This window comes from Dermacentor andersoni, chromosome 5 (assembly GCF_023375885.2).
Source record: "Dermacentor andersoni chromosome 5, qqDerAnde1_hic_scaffold, whole genome shotgun sequence".
NCBI lineage: Eukaryota > Metazoa > Arthropoda > Arachnida > Ixodida > Ixodidae > Dermacentor > Dermacentor andersoni.
The window spans coordinates 124,517,786-124,539,416 of NC_092818.1; the positions used below are offsets into that span (position 1 = coordinate 124,517,786).

Below are 21,631 nucleotides of genomic sequence, written 5' to 3' on the forward strand. Positions count from 1 at the left end.
TGTAAAGTTCGAACACGCGTATAATGTCAGTATTTTGAGGCTTATTTAAGAGTTTTCACATTGCGGTCGCTTTTCTTCTTTATTATTCTTCTGCTCTCCATCCTGAAACTTTTGCTAAACGTCAGTGAAAGCAGCGAATTATTGAAAAGTAGCACAAGGTAGTGCCAAAAAAATCCGGTGTTACGGTGCCTTTAACTTCGTTAAGTGCAGACCAATTCCACCTCTTCCTATATTAATGTTTTCGTAACACCTAAAGAGCAGATAATGCACATAAGAAAATTAATGTCTAAAGATTTTTCTTACACTAGGAACCCGTTCCCTCTCTCTAGAACTTCACAATTCCTAGATTTTAGCGAATTGATTTCTTGCCCATTAGCCTAGGTCGCACGCAAGTCATGCACCCAAGAACGAAGATTGCGTGCAACTGTAAAGTTTTCAAAAATTGATGAGCCCACATAGAGATCAGCAGTACCAGTACTTGTGTTTTCACTAGCGAAGTAAATAATTTTCTATGAGCAGAGAAAACAAAATTTATCAAATGCGAATTCTGCTACATTCTAATTCCAAAAGCAATCAACGGAAATGAAGGGACCAGTTAAATAAACAACCTTACATCATCTTTCTGAATAATAATCTTTCTCGCTTCCGCTGCAGGTTCGAGTCTGTGCTACCACTACAACATTGAACCGTGTAATTAGATTGTGTAGGAGGAGCAAAGAAAGATTGTAATTAGAGAAAGGCTTTAATAGCCCGGTTTAGGGGCACGTAAAAAAACCCAAGGAGGTGAAAAGTATTCCGAAGCCCTACGATGCACCATCACTCATAGCCTCAGAACGTTAAACGCAATCGATCAATTTCTGCTTGCATGTTTTAAAAAAAAAGGTACAGAAATTCTGAGAATAGTCTACTAATGCGTAAGCATTTTTTCGCTCGGCTGTGACTTTGTTTTTGCTTAGTTTTGCTTACTGGCTTTTCCTAGCTTATGCACGTCTACCCATGGCCTTTCCGGTGGAAAAGAATGCTTAGGCTTTAGTGGACACTTCTCAGACTTTCTCGCCTCATCCGGCCCCTTCAATGCAATCGTACCAATTGAGCCGGAAAGCCGGGTACGAGCGCACCTCGAAGGAGCAGAGCGGCCGAAAGGGAACGCCAGCTGCCGCAGTAGCGCGTGAGGCGTTGCGTGAGGGAAGAGTGCATCGGCGCGATGCCATTTCACCCTCGCTGTCGCCCTCGCAAGTCCGTGTTATGCGCGCTTTCCTTGTCCAGGCAAGCTGCTGCCTGCGTTATGACTGCGCATCGGTACGGCCCAATGAAAACGCGCCAAGCGTCTCCCCACGCGAAGCGACTCTACGCGAGCGTTTGCCCGCGAGGTGTTCGCAACTCCAAGGACGCTCAGCAGCCTTCAATTGGACACTGGGCCACACCGAAATCTCAAGTTGGCCCAGACTCAAATTTCATGTTAGTCCAACCCCACATCTTTCTTCCGCAAACCACAAATATCAAGTACATTCCCCCAGGAATAGAATTTGGCCCACCCACAAAATTCAGTTTGTCCAACCCCCCCCCCCCCCCCCCCAACCGAACATCAAGTTGACCCACCCTCAAATTCAGGTTGACTCGAATGCATATTTCAAGTTGGCGCACCCCCAAATTGAAGCTGGCCTAACCCCAAATTTAAGTTGGCCTACCCCGAAATTTCAAGTTGGCCCACTCCCAAAGTTAAGCTGGACCACGTTCAAATTTCAAGTTGGCCCAAACCCAAATTTGTCCCATGTCAAAATTTAAAGTTGGCCCAGCCCCAAATCTTAAGTTGGACCACCCCGTAATTTAAGTTGGCCCACCGCACATTTCAAGATGGCCCACCCACAAATTTCAATTTGTAAGATCTTGACGAGGGCTAGTTGGTTCATATTTAGAACTGATGTTAAACAGCGCGAATAAAACAAGGACACGAGGAAACAAATACCACAGACAAGCGCTGGCTGCCAACTGAAAGTTTATTTAAGATTCTCCAGCCATTTTATACCTTTTTCAGCATAGGCATGCGTACACCAGGCGCAAAAACATCTCCAAATCAGCAACATCATAATCTTTCATCCAAAAACAGCGCTTGTCTGTGGTATCTGTTTCCTCTGGTCCTTGTTTTATTCGCGCTGTTTAATCTCAGTTCTACAAACTTCTAGTTGCCCCACTTGCAAATTTCAAGTTGGTCCACCCACAACTTTAATTTGGCTCACCCCCAAATTTCAACTTACACCACCCCAAAATTTCAGTTGGCTCAACCCTACTATGAGCTTACGCGTGCATTGTATAAGGAGTCCTATGTATCTCTATGGGTATTCTATTTCTATATTTAAATTGTTCCGTATCGCTTAAAAGCTACCAATCATCTACATTTACGCTATCATAACGATTAACTCTCTTAACATTGCAAATTACGCATTTTCGCGCACATACAAGACATTAACTTTTCGTGTGTCAGGGCTAGAGAGCTCGCCGAAGAATGCACACGCATTAAAAAAAAAGTATGCGAGGCGCTGCTATCGCACGCACCAGAGACCAGCTGAACTGGGGGAAGGCCAGTAAAGTAGTGCCAAACCGCACACTTAGTATAACTTTTGCTGGGCTTCCCCCAGCTCCACTGGTATCTGGTGTTTGCGATAGCAGACACCAGATTCTTCAGGAGGAGGAGGAAAGAACTTTATTGTGGTTGGTGGGGAGGGCCAAAGGCCCCGCCTAGGTGACGGCCAGGAGTTCTTGGGTCCTGGTGGCATCCTCGGCCCGCTCGGCCCATAGTTCATCCTCGAGGGCGGGGCTGAGCAGCGCGGCTTCCCAGCGCGTGCGAAGGCTGCTGCTAGAGGCCGCGTTTTCTTTATTGTTATTTATCCCTCGGCATTCCCATAATATATGCTCCAGAGTGGCTCTGGATTCACATGTTTTGCATTTGTCCGTAGGATATACATCCGGATATATGATGTGCGAGAGCGCAGGATTCGGATATGTCCTAGTTTGTAACTGCCGCCATGCGACAGACTGCTTTTTTGTCAATTTTGCGTGAGGTCGCGGGAATATGCGTCTCTGTAACCTATAATGTTTCGTAATATCATTATATGTTGTCATTCTGTCCTCCCACTCCCACTCATTTACCGCACCGTCACGTCCGGAGGGCGTCGGGGCGTCACTTGCGACTGCGGCTCGGTCCGTAAGCCCTCGAGCCGCGTCGTGTGCCGCCTCGTTGTTGCGTCCTCCGCGAGGGTGTGAGCGGGTGTCCAGGTGATGTATATTTTTCGTTTGTAATTTTGGCCTCCTGCAAGAAGAATTCGTAGTGCCTCCGGGGAGATTCGGCCGTTGGCAAAGTTTCTTATTGCCGTCTGAGAGTCGCTGACTATCACGGTTGCGTTAGTCTGAGCTACTGCGAGCGCTATGGCTACTACTTCAGCTATCTCGTTACTTGTGGTGCGTATCGTCGCGCACGTCTTGCACCGTTTCTCCCTATCGATTACGGCTGCCGTAAACCCCTGTCTGCGACTGTATCGAGCCGCGTCTACGAACACTGCGTCCTTGTCGCTGCCGAATTTCTTCTGTATTTGCTTAGCTCTGTTCTCTCTTCTGTCCTTATTGTGTTCTGGGTGCATGTTCTTTGGTATGGGAGGTATTACCAATCTTTCCTTCGTCTCTCTCGGGATGTCCACCTTGACACCATGCTGTGTGTGGTAACCTATGTCTAATCTCTCTAGGATGTGTCTGCCTGCTCTAGTCTTAGAGAGGCGTTCATATTGTGCCGTACATTGCGCTTCAATGAGCTCGTCTATAGTGTTGTGTAGGCCTAATTGCAGCAACTTGTCCGTGCTGGTGCTGATAGGTAGTCCTATGGCTAGTTTGTACATTTTCCGAATGAGGCATTCTAGTTTTATCTTTTCCGTGACCTGCCATTCTACAGTCTGCTTATTACGAAGGCCTGTATTAACCTGATCGTGTTTTCCTCTTTCATCCCGCTGTGTTTATTTGTTATCCTTCTGATTAGCCTCATGATTTGCGCTACAGTTCCCTCCAGTCTTCTGAGGGTTTCTCCGTTGTTACCCTTGGCTTCAATGAGGGGCCCCAATACCCTGATCCTATCGACCTTGGGTATGGGTTTCCCATCGGCCGTCTTTAACTGTATCTCCTCTCTATGGGTGAGCTCTTCCCTGTAGTTGCCTGGTTTGCGACCTCTGCGAGTCGGTCTGTACAGTAACAGCTCCGATTTCTCTGTCGAGCATGTTAGCCCTGTCCCCTCTAGATATTTTTCGATTGTTTCGACCGCTGTTTGAAGCGTTTGTTCTATCTGCCCGTCACTTCCGTTTCTCACCCATAGGGTGATATCGTCAGCGTATAAGGTATGATTTAGACCCTCGATTTCTTGTAGCTTGGCTGGCAGCCCGATTAGCGCCAGATTGAATAGCATCGGGGATAAGACCGAGCCCTGTGGCGTACCTGCGCTGCCTATCTCGATATCCTCCGAAACTAGGTCCGCTATCATGATCTTTGCCTTTCTACCCGTTAGAAAATTGCGTACATAATCGTACGTGCGTTTTCCCAGTCCTAGTTCGCCTACTCTATCTAGTATCGTTGCATGTGTTACGTTATCGAAGGCCTTTTTTAGGTCCAACCCGAGAATTGCCTTTGTCGATCTGCCCGAATCGTCTATGATCTGATGTTTTAGTTGTAACAGAGCGTCCTGCGCTGAGAGGTTTCTCCTGAATCCTATCATCGTGGGCGGGAGTGCGTCGCAGTCTTCGAGGTAGGTGGTTATCCTCGCTAGGACCACGTGCTCCATGAGTTTCCCCACGCAAGAAGTGAGAGATATGGGTCTCAAGTTCTCAATTTGCAGTCGCTTGCCTGGTTAGGTATTAACACGATTTGTGCCGTCTTCCATTGCTGCGGAATCTGCCCTGCCTCCCAGCATTCGTTAATATATTCGGTTAACTTAGCTATAGACTCATCGTCCAAGTTCCTTAGCGTTTTATTCGTTACACCGTTACACCCGTTAGTCCGGGTGCCGACTTGGTATTGAGTTTCTGCAGGGCTGCCCTGACCTCTGACTCGCCGATTTTGCTGTCTAATTCGTCATTTACCTGCCCTGTGTAGTCAGGGTGTATGACGGGCAGTGCTTGCGAGATGTATCTTTTCTCGATTTCTTTGAGGAAGTCCTGCTCTGTCCCTCGGTACGTTTGTATTAATCGATTTATATTTTGCCTATGTGCCGACTTTGTCCCGTCCGGGTCTAACAAATATCGAAGGATGTTCCACGTTTTTGCCATTCCTATCTGACTGTCCATGTTGTTGCATTTTTCCTCCCACTGTTGTTTGCATAGCTGCTGGGCGTACCTTTCTATGTCCTTGTTCAATTTGGCTATCTTTCTACGAAGCGTCCGGTTGTGTTTTTATTTTTTCCATCTCCGTTGCAACCCTGCCTTAGCTTCCCACATGTGTAGAAGCTTACTGTCTACGTTCTCTAAATGTGCCTCCGGCGGGACCCTTTTCGTAGCTGCCGCCACATCTCCCTTTAGTTTTTCGGTCCACTCCTCAATACCTTGTGTCGTGTCGTCGGCCTCCTCCCTTATTTTCCTGAATTTGTCCCAGTCGACAATCCTAAATGGTCTACCCTTTGTCTTGCGCGGTCCTGCCCTTACCGTTATTTCTAGTATCTTGTGATCGCTCCCAAAGTCGTGTTGCGTATTTGTCCACTGCGTGTCCCGTATGTTCATGGTGAATGTTAAATCTGGCGTAGTATCCGCGCAAACGCTGGTGCCTATTCTCGTGGGAACCGATGGGTCAGTCACGAGGGTCAGGCCTTCCTGTTGCGCGTCTAGCCATAGGTTCCTGCCTTTTTGAGTTTCGATTTTGTAACCCCATGCCGCGTGCTGGGCGTTAAAATTGCCTCCGATCACTACCGCTCGGTTGTCCGCTATGGCTAGGGTTTTCTTAAAGAGCGATCGAAATTTATGATGTCTGCACTTTGGACTGCTATAAAAATTTAATACAAAGAGACTGTCCTTCGTTTTCCGCATGGGTATGAGTTCTAAAAGAATGTGATCGATTGACTTAACTTCCGTGTCGTGTTGAACGACCGAGTGATTCCGCTTTACCAACGTCGTTAGCGCATTCGTCTCCACTTCGGCACTACCAAAGGACTTGTAACCCGACAATTTTGCCACCCCATTTGTTTCCTGCATCATTATAATATCCGGGTTTTCTTTGTCTTTAAGGTGTTGTTGCAAAATGTATCGTTTTCGATCGTATCCTCTACAATTCCATTGCCAAATCGTGTATCTAATTCGTCTGTCCATGGCGGCGTTACAGGTTCTCCAATCCCTCGGTGGGTACCGGGGGCCTAGTGTACGGCTTAATGGCCGTCTTAACCGGTCCCCCCCTACTTGTTTGTGGTCCCCATATTGCTAGTTTGGCTTCGAAGTCAGCCATCATTTGTTGCACTTGTTGTAGTATCGCCTTTCCTAGCGCCTCTATCTTTGCCTCAAGCCTCACTTCCAGTTCTAGTTTAGTTTCAAATTTTGTTTCGTTCTGTTTTATGCTGGTTTCGATTTTCTGTTCAAATTCTTCCTGTCTTCCTTGGAGCGTCGTGGCGGGCTTGGGTTTCTTTACTCCGGTTTCAATCGGAGCGTTCTCGGTTTTACGTTTAATGGCGGTGAGGGCTACGTCCTCTTCCATTGCTGTCTCTTTTTCCTCCCTTATAACTCGCGAGGTTTCTTCGTTGCGTGGCACTTTCCCGCTCCTCAAACGGTCGTTCTCTTGCCTGAGTTTTTTTAATTTCATCCATAAACGCAACATTGCTCTGCCTGATTTGCGCCAATTCTTTCTCTAGCTTCTTAACTCTATTTTGAAAAGCAGCCTCTGCCTCCGCACGCGCCCCGGAAGCCGCGTCCACCCAGCTCACCATTAAGGGTCCCGCGGCGCCGTTCACGTTGCTCTTTCCTTTTGGGTCCTGGGATCCTCCTCCCCCCTGTGCTCTGGGAGATTCGGTATTACTGGTCTTGGGTCTGGATCTAGATCTGGACCGCGATCTCGATCTGGTTCTGTTAGACTTCTAGCGGCCCCTTTCCCTTGCCTGGAGCTTGGGGAAATCTTCTAGTCCAGATTCGTCCATTGTCCGATGTTCCGACCGCTGTCTCCAGTCTTCCCGTCCTGGCCTGTACAGTCTTTCAGCTTCCCTTTCGTGGTACATCGCTTCTTCTTCCTCTCGTCTGACTCGCTCCCAGCGGCGACTCTTTACCAAATACGGTAACTTGTATCTGGCATTACATCGGCGATCCGCCGTAGGGTGGTCTTTGCCGTAGAGCTGGCACTTCGCTTCGCACTCGTGGTCCTGTGGCGGGTTCTCCATGCCGCAGCCTCTGCATATCCTGCTGTTCGGGTTCGGGCAGACATCGGCTCTGTGTCCGAGGAGTCCGCACTGGTAGCATATGTCTATTTGCTTCCGGTATAGTGAGCACTTGACCAGTGCCCTTCCGTATCTCACGTAGTTTGGGACGTGATGCCCGTCGAAAAGGATGATGACGTTCGTGGTGTTTCCCATCCTTTTGGCCATGAGGACCGTCGGATTCCTTGGTGTTACAAGCATGTCCACTATTTCTCTAGGAGACACCTCGTGCGTTACTCCTCTTATCACTCCCTTAGACGTATCCTCCGGAGCCGACTCGTACGCGTTGGCTTCGAACTCCTTGTCTCCCATCCTCAGTCGAGTGATAGTCCTGTATTTTTCGGCGCGCTCCTCCGATGGCGTGCTGATCACTAGAATGTTCTGTTTGTAGTTGGCACACACCGTGTCATCTTCCGATTCCTTCCTGGGGATTCCCGCGGCGTTGGCGACGCAGCATTGTAGGCGATTGATCCCATGGTCGGTGACCTTGAAGCTGTCACGTGGGCGCACTATTATCTTGTACTCCGCCTTCGGCAAACTGGGCATCCTGCTTGCCGCCATGATTTGTTTTGCTTTTTGTCCCTTGTTCCACCTATTATTGAATGCGTTCTCGCTGGAGAAGCGCGCTGCCTGATCCTTGGTTCCATGAGATTTTGTCCGCTCATTGGCACAGCCAACCTGCTTCGTCCTCATACTCTTCTCTCGTTATATCATCCCCTTCGACGCTCACCCCTGCCATCTTGCAGCTCTAACCCGAAAAGAGGCGCGGCTCCAGCCACCGGGGCTCCAGCCACCAGCTTCGTTGGGTCAGGCTTAGCGGCCGTGTCGGCGTGGCGCTATATAAGTGGTCGATGTGCCGAAAATAAACGGTCCACCTACTTGAGAATGATATCAGGGTTGTTCGTGGAACTTGCACTTCCTTCTCGATAATAACGCGTCGGTGAATTCTTCGAATGTACGCCGAGAAACATTCAAAATCTGCGGAGCCGACGCGACACACATCCGCACTTTCTTCAGATTCTTCAGATTCTTCAGATTCTTCAGAAACTGAAGAAATTCTTCAAGAAACTGTACAATGCACGCGGTGCACTGTGTTGCAGGTATTCTGATGGCCATTCGCCCAGGATTTTATCTAGAGATATTAGCCTCCTATCCATAGTATGTATCTTCACAAAAAAAAAACTCTTACGGTTGTCTCCCAAGCACCTCTCGCACTATGTGAACAGGTTGAAACAAATACTGAATGTGCAACGTGGTCGTAACACTGGGGATTGTGTGCTTTCGCGTAGTCGTCAGCTTGGAACAGACCCTAAACAGCAAAGTGGTCAGCAATGTCCCTATTTCGTGCATTTGTTCTCTAAAGGAAATGCTTGCACATTGTTAATATATAAGGAATACAAGGAGTATGAGAACCGCCTGGTATGTGCGGGATGCAGGTACGTCAGGAAAGCAACGCGCCTGATTAACCTTGCACCGGCACGCACTTTTCCAGACTAAACATTACCTTGCAAACGAACTGGGTTAGCCTGATGATGCTAGAAAGTACCGGTGATCTCTAACTGAAGTTGAGAACGCGCCTTGAACGCAATGAAAGCAACGTTGGGGGCTGAAATTGGCACGTTTTACACGTATTGCATGTGTTGTTTTCCTTTTATATACGTTTTTTTTCTCTATCGAGCAGAAACCTTGCACACGAAGACCACTTAAATAGCGAAGGGTTTGGTTAGCATACCTGACTAGAAGCGATTCTAAAAATGACACGTACAACCGTGACACAAACAGGTTTTCGAGAAACACCTGAAAAAGTGCTATGAACGGGTCAAAATGATCTGTTGAACCGTTCTTCGCGCACCTTTCCAAGCCAGAACACTTCAGTCAGGTAAACGAGAAAAACATAATAAACGTGAAAGCATATGGCTCGCGTCTCTATGCGTGTTTGGACGTTCAGATACAGAAACGGTTTAAAACGTATAAGAGTGATCAACCACTCATTTTTATTTCGCCTCAGCCATCCGAAAGAACGTTTCTCGCACGAAGTGGAAGCTCCCAGCAAATGCATTTTCCGAGCGGCGCAGTAAAAAAATAAGTAAAAAAAAGAAAGAGTGACAAGCGTACGTTTTCTCCTCTGTTGCCCAATATAAAACTCAGAAAATCAGGCAAACTTAGTGACCCTTTTGCGTATTGCCCTTAGTCTTTCTGGAATTTATATTTTTACTTTGGTGCGAGCGCCCGGGGTCATGCACTAAAAGAAGGTAGTCACTTTGTGCATGATTGCATCGTTTCTACAAGAGAAGTTGATAAGTTAAACACCATTTTTCCGTATTATTAAGATAGATTTTATTTTCTTTGGTTTTAATTATTTGGCAGTTTCATCAAAATTGGCACGAGCACTTCTCAATTACTTTTGCAGTATTTATTTCATATGGGTCATACCAACCATTAAGTTAGCGGGAAGGAAGGCATCGCGCTATGTTTCCATTACTAACCTTCGCCGATTCCCCCTCACGGGTACGTTGCCATACCTTAAAGGCCACAACAAAGAAAGCACACCTGTGAAATCATGACTGGCTTCCACCAGTTGCTTCGTTGCATTGCAGGCAAGCCTCGGCCGGCCGTTACCTGGTGGAAGGATTACGCTCAGCTGGACGAGTCCTACTTCTTCTCGCCGGACGGCTCGCTGGTCAAGAACAAGCTCGAGGTGGCAGCCATCACGCGCAACGACCTGCTCGCCACGTTCACTTGCCAGGCGGCCAACAACAACATCACCATACCGGCCTCGGTCTCCATCACGCTCGACCTGAACCGTAAGTGCGCTTTCCTGCTGTTCGTCTCGCGAGGCAGTTAGAAAGAACGCCGAGAAGCAGGAACTTTCTGCGGGCAGTTTCACACGAGAGCACTATAGCGAGAACCATCGTCCTTTGTCATTGTTAGCGATGGAACAGCCGCCTGAGCGGTCTTGGTTTCCCAACTACTCGTAGCTGAAGTGGAATGGACGATGAAATTCGTGCGTCCATAACGGGAACAGATGGAGGCGACCAACAAGGGTGCGCTTATGGCTGGAAATCGCGATTGAATTGTGATTGACGGTGAGTTCTTTCGCACGCGCTAGTTGACAAGGAGCTGGCACTAGTGCGTTTGTGAGAGGAGTTGGAGAAAGCTCTTCCGCGGGTTAATTTTTTTTTGAACATAGGATAAACGTAACTATGTAAGTTGCCTCGAATTTGAATGACAGCGTACCACAGCGCATCGTCCTTCCATCTTGCCGCATCCCAGTCACAGAAACGTAGTGGAAATGAAGTAAAAAAATTAAATGCTGGAATTTAATGTCCAGAACTGCACAGTTGGTTGTAAGGGACGCCGTAGGGGGGGACTCCGTTCTGATTTCGACAATGTCGGGTTATTTTTACCTGCGCTCTAAAGCGCGGTACACGAAGGTTCTTGCATCCATCGGAATGTGGCCGCGTGGTTATAGGATCAAACATCCGACCTCGTGCTCAGCAGCTTCACAGCCACTGAAAGAGCATTTGGGGGGCACGAATTTCAGAAAAAGGAAAGATGATAGATTCAAGACAACGTTGAAGTGCGAACTTTGGGTACCACTGTACAATTGGAGACATTGAAGTCCTGAAATGATTTATTATTTGCTGTGAGAAAAAAGAAACATTATTCGTGGTGAATTCAAAATGAAGAACGGGGCAGGCAACTTTGATTTTCAGCTGTGTAGAAGCTAATTTAACAAGAAAGCACGTAGGCTGGGCCGGGATGCGGGGAGTTGTGAATGTACTTTATCAATCATTTGATTACTAGTACGAAGAGGCATGCATTTATCGGCGGCTAGTGAATGCAAGAACGATACACCCATCCTCCGCCGTCGTGAAAGAGCATCTAGTAGAACACCTCCATGGAGAAATGGCTGCTTTATACTTGAACACGAATTTGAGATCATTTTCGCACAACACTTGCATGACAAGCACAACGTGGGCTGAGGAAGATGAAGCGGCCTGACCAGCTCCACTTCCCATGTTTGTGACAGTGTGCAGACAACATATGCTAGAACAAATACGAATAAATTTTTGGGGACACAGTGCTAGAAAAATCTAGATACAGAAAGCAACTCAAATAACATGTGACGGAATACCAGCATGTTAATAAAATTCTGGTTTGAGTGTACCTATACACTTTGAATATAGTAATAAAAATACAATGGTAGGTAAACAAGAACGGTGCAGAATGCAAGACAATACAAAAAGAGACAAGGTATTAAGATGGAACTTAAAAACGATATACTAATGCCAGCGCAAGGCGTGGGTATTTCGCAGCCATTTAATTATTATTACTATTGTGGTTAATTATACACTTCGCAGTTTTTCGCCACAATCTAGATGTAGTTAGTACCCGTCTCTGTGTTCTGTGGGCTTCTAACTGGGTCCTGGTTGGTTGTTGCGCTATTGTGGCACCACGTATGCGGAAAGCAGGTGATTCTTCTGTGCCGGGAAAGTGGTGGTACCTTACAGCTAAAACACGCAACACCCACAATTTCGACCAACATCAACTAGCAGTACAAAAGCATCTGCGCTAGAAAAATACAAAAAAAAAAAAAGAAGAAGACGCGAGGAAAGAAAAGGAAGGTATCTCAGGGTCATTATTATATACAAGAGTTAGAAAACAACAAAAAAGAAATCTGCAATGATATAACCAACAAAGGTAGTTGAACAGTTCGGTGAGGTTACCGATTTTCGCTAGTTTGCTGCTGTTCGTACTTTTTCTTGCGCTAACTGCAAAACAGAGACAAGGAAGGCAGTCTGGCTGGTGAAAGCTCAACATTGACGTGATAGAAAGCCCGCTGCTTTAGTTTCTAACAGCAAAAGGCCAAGAAAGCGGGATGGTTGCAAAGATAAGAATTAAAAAAGGTAAGAAAAATAAAAAATAGAGGTATCTCAAGAAAAATATAGAAGCAATAAAGTGGTAAAAAAAGGCCTCACGACACTTCTAAGACTCGTTCGTGACCGAGAGATGATCTCCTTATATACATCTGTGGGAAAAGGCAGAAAAAAATGACACGAGAAAAAGAAGATAAAAAAAAGAGATTTCAAACCTAGGAAGAAAGCAGGAATATATGAAGAAGCAGTACCATACGCTTTCCAAAAAGTGGAAAGTATCATTCGGTGATCGCAAAATGTAATGTTCACCGCAGCGCCCATAAGCGGTCCCACTACGTTTCCCACAGGGGCACTAAAAGCAGTGCGTAAAAGGCAGCGAGTGAGGGTGAAAAAAGAAGAAGGAGAAATTGGGTCACACGAAAGTTGAGAGTTCGCTGAAGTGAAATCTATATAGGTGCTCTTTTCGTCGGTTCCGCCTAATCTTTTCAGGCATCTGTTGAAGTGGCCTCCTTCTCGGGCAACCCACGGATGCCTTCGCAGAAGCTTTAGAATATTGATTTTAAAGATACATTGAATTTAAAGAGGCGTAAATTTTCTAGGCTTTACTCAATTTCTTTTTTGTCATGTGGCAAAAGAATGCTCTTATGGTGACCTGTACTGAGCGATGTCGGGCGCAGCCAAGTCTCTTTCTCGGTGTCAAGATGCAATAGCTTACCCAATGATTATCAGCATAATTTGTTCATTCACCTGAGAAACTTGTATTATATGTACCTTTTATCCCGAACACTCATAATATGGCTTCTCGTTCACAGCAGTATCCGTATTTCCTCTGAGCCGTTCGAATTTTTTAAAACACCAACCTGTAAGCCCTCTTTGACATTTCCAATAATATTGAACGCCTATCGACAACATGCAATTTCTTTAACCTCCCCGTCTTTCTTTCCTTTTTTTTTTCTCTCTGTCTCTCTCTTTCTTAGAACGGCTGCAAGCTCTAAAATAAGAATGCAATTTAACCTAAGTTCCAAATTAGCCGCCTGCATTTTTCGCGTGTTACTCCATCTGTGCGCGAAAGCAAGAAGTAACCACGGAAATATTACAACTTTCTTGCCCGGCTCAACAATGACACGTGTTCTGATCAGGTTCCATGGGACAACTTTTCTTGCTGGGTACAAACGTCGTCGCCCTCGTCTGTGCGAAGTTGTCTTGATGGTTGGTCTAATTGGGAGTCGAGTCTGTAGCCAAATACCGAGCTCACCCGTCTTTGCAGTAGATAACAATGAAGAGACTACTATGCTTCCGAAGGTGAACGGAATTTTGCAGACAGCTGTAAAGGTGGCCTGCTTTAACTGACTTGTGTTGTCGCATGTGCCTGTATATTCATCTCATCCCACTCTCCTTTAGCTTTCATGTTTGCATCTGCTTATGCTCCCCCTGTGTAGGGTAACCAGCCGTAATTGTAATTCTGGCTGACCTCCCTGTCTTTCTTCTTTTTCTTTGCAGTTAATAGATGTATCACCGTGATTTACAATTCAATTCAACTAAGTGATTTCTGGAAATCAAACTGAATATAGAGAAACGGGGAAGATTAGGAGAGATAAAAAATATAGGGGAGAGATTATACACAAGTGAACAGGGTGCGGCAAACGATGTGCGATAAATCGAAATTGCGCTCAACCTGCTAATGAGGCTTGCCCTCATTACACCCATCATTAGCCACGCGAAAGCGAATGCATCGAAGTCGTTTGTGCAGGTGATCACATGAACAGCAAAATCTAGCTCGCTTCCGGTTGAAGAATAGGGCTGCGAAAATGCCGTCGCATTACCATTCGTTTTCTCCGAAGATTTCTTTTTTTTTTTCGCTCATCCCTTCTCCAGCTCCGAGTCTAACTCAGTTTGTGCGAGGAAAATGAGCCTTTGCAGTCAAGCTTTAATGAGCTCTGGAGAAACACGAAAGCATAAAGGTGAAGGAACGCTTAGGTGAGCTTCAAGTCATCCGTACAAGATCATTTATATGAACGGTGCAAGGGCTGAATGGCATAGCTAACCTTAGATTTTTGCACAACAAACTATTTTTTACGTGTGCGCCTGTTTCGTCGACTTGTCAAATCTTAAGGCTCTCGATTATATCTGGTACAACCTCCCTGCACACGAAAAAGAAAGATCTTACGAAATCGAGGCACGATCCAAAGCTCGGTGATCATTCGTGGCTCGATTCCTGTGCTTCGTGATACAGTTATCAAGGGTAACCATGTACGTCTAATTGCATAAACAATAACGTGTGCAAGATCATGTTAGCTGTTGGGTGCTACTCTGCTTCTCATTCAGTTTTTTAGCATGCACCTTGTGCAATTTAATATTTCGCTGGGTTGACAGTGGCGGCATTAGAGAGGTTTTAGAATAGGGGCCCCAACCGCTTTGGGGCCCCGAAGAAATAGCGTCGAAGCCACTGCGCATGCGCGAGACGGAAACTGCGTTTGGGTTTTGCGTTGGGAACGCTATTTGACCGATTTAGCGAGAGACCAAATAGCGGCCCCAAAAGCTTTGCGTCAGCAAACATGGCGGCACCCATAGCGGCACCCATCGACGCGACGGCTCTAACCTAGCACCAAACTGAGTTCGATTCGTGGTAACGCGTGAAGTTCGCAAGCTAGGAGAAGTGACTGCGGTTATCGCTTTCTCTCAACTAGCGTGTGTTATAAAGATTGATTCATTAGACGCCGCTGATTTCGAATTCGATTGTGGATTTTATGGCTCGTAGGCCTAACACGGCTAAGCTTGGCTGGTGAAGGCACGTAAAGTTGGTTTGCTCAAAACTAAGCGCAATTAATTGTTTGCTGCTTACAGAATAACCTCTAAATTGTAATTAAACGTGAATACACGCAAGTCAAAATTACTATTCCGATCATAAAATGGTACATTTGATTTAATTATTTCTAATAGCTTTTCTTTGACGCCGTAGTGGCGCTGTCAGCGCAAGACGCTATCCGCAAACGCAAAGCCCTATTCTAAATCTCTTCACTCCTGCGTGCCCCAACGCTAACACCCGCAAAGCTCTTTGGGGCCCCAAACTATTGCGGCCCCTATTCTAAAACTCTCTATTAACAATCTCTCGCCAAGCGCTTGGAACCTTGCTGTGTTTGTACCTTTATTCTCACGAAAAGATTGTTTTATATTCCACTACCTAATTTACTCTGAAGGTATTACAAACCTCTGGATATTCCGTAGCGGCTTCTTATATTTTCTTTATTCTTTTGCGACAATGAAGAGTACTACAACGCATTTATTTTGATAAGGGTTTAGTTTCTTCTTCCGCCAATGCCATGCGTTTTCATTCTTTGCTAAGATCTAAATAATGAGAACAAGAAAAATAAAAAAATACAATAACCGAGTCCAATTCGCGCAAGGCGACGAGGACGCGTGGGAATCTAATTAATCGTCGGGCCTCCTTCGGGCAAGTGCTAGTAGCGAAAAACATGGGGCAATAAAACAAGCGATGGACAATTGGATAACGGCGTCCGTATGGGAGGACGCCCGACCCCTTAGCGCCCGCTTCTTTCTCACTCCTAAAAGCCGAAACAAATTGCGCTGCCGCTGCGCGACCATTACTCACCCGCTTTGAACAGCAGCAGTGCCGGAACCCTGTAGAGCACACAGCTCGCGTTGACAAGATATCAGAATGTTTGGAAAAGAAGCGTATAGGTAGCGGTAGGTACACGGGGAGGAACGGCGCAATTCGCAGCGCGAACGATTGCCGAAGGTTATGTACGGCGTGCTATCTTTGGGACGTGACATGACGGTGCCCGAGCCGAGACACGCTCCACAGCGGTGCTTTCTCTTTCTACTGTCACGCTCGCCGCTACCGTTCCTGCAATACAAACGCCCGCCTGTGTTCACCCCGTTTCTCCTCCTACCACTAGCGCTTCATCTAAACTACGCCCACACCTAGCTCCCATCGCTTTTGCTTCAGAAGTGTTCGGGCCGTTGGCTTCTGCTGCTGCGCGCGTGTGTGTTCTCGGTCAACAAGAGGGGAGCAGCAGCCACTTTGAGGAGCCGGCGTAACGGCACAGTAATTGAGCGCCGTTTCTTTAACGAGGCATGCGCTAAACAGAGGCCGCTGTCATGTGCACAGCCGCGAGACTGCGACAACAAGATAAATGCCGAGAAGAAGAACACAGGCTAAATGGCTAATGTCGAAGATGGTAGTCTTGGGGGCCGCGCGGCGTTAAATACAGCTTCCCCCCTCCCGCCCAGAAAACCAAACAATGGTGTGCGCGTGCTCAGCATTTCGAGAATCGCCCTGACGTGTCTAGACTGGACAACGCTGGCCCACACTGCTGGACCAACGTACCGTGCGCTTCTTTTTTTTTTTTTGCTTCTTCTTCTTGCCTCTCGCTGTATCGCGTGCCTACTCCAAGGCATGGTGGGCTGCTGTTGCTAACTATAGCGTCTTCGGGACCAAGCGCCTCTACCATTTTTTTTCTATACCGCAACTGAGCCCTTCTGCTGCCACTTGGTGAGAGAACAAATAAAATAAAATAAATTATTGCACGCTGGCGGCGTCACACGAACACGGACCGAACTTTCTAGATATTTGTTGTTGTTTTTTCTCTGAAAATGTGTTTCCTTTTTACTTGATGTTATCAGCCGTCTTTTAAGAGTACCACTAAACATAATCTTGAACTCGTGATCGGCCGCTGTGCTGCCTAAGCTGTGACGATGATTGCCATTTCCGTTCGACAAAAGTCAATGCGAGCGCATTGTACTACGCAACTGTTTTACAGTGAAGCTGTTAGCCTCCAATTGGTCGGAATTTTTCGTGTCCGCGTGAGCGGTGCTCAGAAAAAATGTGCGCCAATGCCAGTGACAGTGCAAAGAAGTGGGAAGTGCACGGTGTGCTGCTTCTCCAAGAGGCATCACATGACGTCATCAGGCAATATCGTCACGTGACGATGCCGTTATAACGTAACCTAATGTTTGACGCAATGTTGTCATCAAGCGATCTTTGGTGTGATCACTCATCACGCGACGTTTGACGTAAGGACGCAATCACGTTACATCATCATACGGGATGCGTGACGTACATGTGCACGCAATGTGTCTGTCCTTGATGCGTGGCTGCTCTGCCCGCTGCATCTGTCCCCCAGCGTGTGCTGCGTTCGTAATTAACATTATGGCAAACACTATCCAAAAACAACAGCACAGTCACCTAGCGGCCGCGGCCACTCAGACAGCCCTCAAACGGCAGCTAGAAAAGGGCGCTGTCTTTGAGTTTCTGCGTACCAGAAATATGTTTTTCTCGTATATTCTATTTACGATCCGATGCTATCATGTCTGCAGCTAGTGTGTAAATTGTGCTTTACGAATTAAATAAATTAAATCATGGGGTTTTACGTGCCAAACGATCTGATCATGAGGCACGCCGTAGTAAGAGATTCCAGAATAATCTGGACCCCCGGGGGTACATTAACGTGCACCTAAATATAAGTACAAGGGTGTTTTCGCACTTCGCCCTCATCGAAATGCGGCCGCCGTGACCGGGATTTGAACCCGCCACCTCGTGCATAGCAGCCCAACACCATAGATACTAAGCAACAACGGCGGATCTTTACGAATTGTCTCACGCAATCTACTTTAGCAAATTCAGTTACTTCAGTAAGAGAGACAAAGATACAAGCTTTAATGTTATGCTGAATAATTACTTCAATGAGGAACTTGCGCTTGGTGGAGCGCCTAGAAGAATGACTATGTATGCTGCACTTCCGCACACGTGAGTGCGCACGTGACGTACGTCGCTTGTGATGGTGGTGCTTGTCTGACGTCGGCAACAGTTTCGCTGTACATCCACTTTCACAGGGTGGAATGGAGGCGGTTTTTTGTTTCCTTTCTTACTCCGGCATTTTAAGGTAACGCGGAAGGCTTCAGGCATGTTATTCTTACCGTGACATGACATGGCGATGCTGCAGCAGTGCTGTGCCTGCTGTGGGTCGGAATATTATTCACTAACTCGTACAACTATCGCAGTGGGATGGCTGATTTACTCACGTGCGTCAAGTACAGACGTGAAGAGGCTATCTACCGCCTTATTTGCCACTGTTCCCGCTTCCATACACAACGCCAGATATTCCAGTGTGCCCTGAGTATGCTGGACGATTGGCCTTTTGTAGAAACAAAGGTGCAGGGACCCTAGCCTCGCAGCTCATCAGCCCAGAAAGTCACAAGAGCTCTTTTAAAGTATGCGAAGGCGACAGAATTGAGTTTGCGAACTTAGATCCGCGTCACCTTGTATAGCAGGCGTAATTGGCTAGGCACTTGTTTTCTCTCTAGTTGACTTCCCCATACCGACGTGTAAGATAACTGGACAGAATATGATGTAGCAAATAAATATTGTGCTAAGGTCAACGTGAGACCACGCATAAAAGAATGTTCGCTCGGAACTTAAATAAATCTGAGTGCCTTGATCAGGAGTTTGCATTCAAGCAAATATATTTCACGGCTTTGTGCGTTCTCGTCGGTGCTGTGGTTGCTCCCCAACGGCAGCGCTAGAGTTTAAATAGTAGAATAAAAAATCGAAATATGTATATACCAAACTGTTGGCAGGTCTATACTCAATGTGTACAAACAGACACATTTCTAAGTACGCCTGTATTCCGCATGGGGCTAATGTCCGATATTAATTTGTGTACTCTTTTCCCCTAGTTATATATGGCCCAAGACAGTGTCACTTCCTCCTCCTAAACGCTTTCTCACTGGACGTTCTCTTCTGGACCCTGTTTGCAAGTGATAGAAATTGTTGATATCTGCTCTGCCAAAATCGGATAGGAAGCCGGATGGAGGAGGCGTTTGACTACTTGCTGCACGCGACGTCTTACGCGCGCGTTGCCCCTGTCTTTCCTTTGCAGTGAAGCCTCTGGACGTCACTATTCAGCCTCCCGAGCGTCCCCTGTCGGCCAACAAGGAGGTGGAGCTCGTGTGCTCGTCCAGTGGCTCGCGGCCCCCGGCCACGCTCACTTGGTGGAAGGGCGGCCAGCAAATCCGCTCCGCCAGGGACTCTGAGGACGCCGCGGGCTCGGCAGGCGGCGGCGGAGGGCTCAGCGCCAGCACCTCAGTCCTGCTTTTCACCCCCACGGTGGACGACAACAATCGCATCCTGTCGTGTCGAGCCGAGAACAAGGCCATACCCGGAAGCGCGCTCGAGGAAGGCTGGAAACTCGAAGTTTACTGTGAGTATAGCCCATCCGTCTTCTCATATCCACGCTAGGGAAATATGTCAAGAGGTTTCCAACGGCTACATGAAAAACATGTGCACTCAACGAGAAAGAGATAACAACTTTTGGGGGTTCAGTACCTCACTCCAGGACCATGGGATTCGAGATGGGAACCTTAACTCGACAAAGTTGGGTAGACTTGGCTTGTCGGATTTGAGCAAACGCTAACAAGTCGGACCGAGCGAGAATCGAGGCGGTTTCAGTTAATCTGCCTCTAAAGCATGAGTTAACTCTCCCAACCCGCTCGGCAAGGTGCGTGTAAACATAGTCAGGTGGGTTTGGGTGACCGAGATTTCCGACACTACCCTCTCACTCCGACTTAATGTAAACGAAGCTATAGAAAAGTGCGTTAGTCCATGTCTAGGCCAAGAGTCTTGATTAGCATCTCTAGAGTAACAAGTTTCCGCGGTTGTTGTCAATCAGTGCGGTGGAATGGTCAGCGTCCACGTACAAAGTATGGGAAAAGACTACACGGACGCGGTGAAGTATGCCTGATTCAATGTCAGCGCTGGCGCATATTTGAACTTCCATCCCGTAACACGACAAATCCTAATTGGCCAGACGTTCTCTATAGGCAGATCAGTCACGATTTCTCCTCTCGCCAATGATTCAGAAGCCAAGTAGCCCTCACTTTAATTTCGTTGTTGCGGGTAAATCATGCAGGGATGTGGAAGGCAGCAGAATGTGTTGGCGATTGAGACGCTCACTTCTCAACCCCATTTCGCGTACAAAAACGGCGCTTAACCGTATAACGTCTCGACTTTCGTAATAAACTTAACCGCCATAAATACCCAACAAATGGCCTCGGGCCACTCGTTAATTGTTATGTCTATAACAAACTCATGTTTGCTGTAGTATACTTATAGGCATTTTAGAGCGAGCAGTTTAAAAACGCTGGCTTTTCAATACCAGGTTTTTTCGGTATAATGAACGTAATCTAGCCTTGAATTGAATTGAATTTGAAGGTTTTCCATGCCGAAACAACGACTTGATTATGAGTCACGCCGCAGAGAGGGACTCCGAATTAATTTTGACCTCCAGGGAGTCTTTAACGTTCCACCATGCAATGCACGGGACAGGGACGTTTTTGCATTTAGCCCGCATCGAAATGCGGCCGCCGCGGCTGGGCTTTGATTTCGCGATCTCGTGCTTAGCAGCGCGCAGCACCATCGCCGCTGAGCCACCGCGGCGGGTGTAACCTAGGGCGCTATAACGTAAAACTATTCCAAACTTTTCTGTTCCAATTCTGCAATCAGCCCTCCGCGATTGATCAAAACGTTTTTGGACCACTCCCACTTCCCCTGTCTGTCACGCGACGTCACGAAAACCGCGACAACTCCCCATGTGATATGACGTGTACGCACTGATTATGCATGATTTAACCGAACAAATGAAAAATAGTTATTTCTGATTCGACGCCTTTTCGCCATCAGCCCTCGGCTATTGGTCAGAAGTTTTCGAGCTGCATCCAATACACCCGTCACGCGACGTCACGAAACCGCGAAACCGCGTAAACTCACCGCGTCAAAGTTGCGTGTACGCGTTAAAGATGGATTAATATACCGAACAAAACTGAATTTTCTTCTGAATAACCACAGGCTGCCCCGTTTCAAAAAGAATAAATGATGGATGCCGCCGATCACTTAGGCGCTGGCTCTCGCACCTGCTGGAGAGCATGGGCTTATTTGCATGTAATAAAACTGTTTGCATGGCCGTGCAACGTTTTCGAGCACTTTCGGCACTTTTACGACCTCGTTCTGCCAACTCTTCTTTGCTGAGGATCCGTTTTAGCGTCATTCTTAAGCTTCCGTTGCAGGGCGCCGCGATTGTCGATGAGCCACCGCAAGCTAAGTAAGGGAAAGCGGACCAATCGCAAACTCCGGCACCACCCTCTTCATCAGGTTATCGATTTTCAGTGCAGTGGCTCGGCCCCATCGAATCCCTCTCCATTTGAGCGTACTCCTCGCCACTTGTGAGCCAATCAGACAAGACAAGCCGCTCAGCGTAGGCAATGTTATTCGTTTTTCAAGCAAACAAAAGTGACCTCCTGTGAACGAGGAAACCGTTTG

At 47.1% G+C, this 21,631-nt stretch overlaps 1 protein-coding gene across 2 annotated transcripts in view; it reads left to right on the forward strand.

The window, feature by feature from the left end:
* The window catches only part of LOC126532056 (protein turtle homolog B-like), a 345,557-nt gene that overhangs the window by 259,982 nt on the left and 63,944 nt on the right, over positions 1–21,631 (forward strand). For both annotated transcript variants that reach the window (XM_050179750.3, XM_055070964.2), the window contains exons 4-5: positions 10,015–10,221; positions 19,197–19,517. In XM_050179750.3, coding sequence (XP_050035707.1) covers positions 10,015–10,221; positions 19,197–19,517 — 528 coding nt within the window. The remainder of the gene's footprint in view (positions 1–10,014; positions 10,222–19,196; positions 19,518–21,631) is intronic.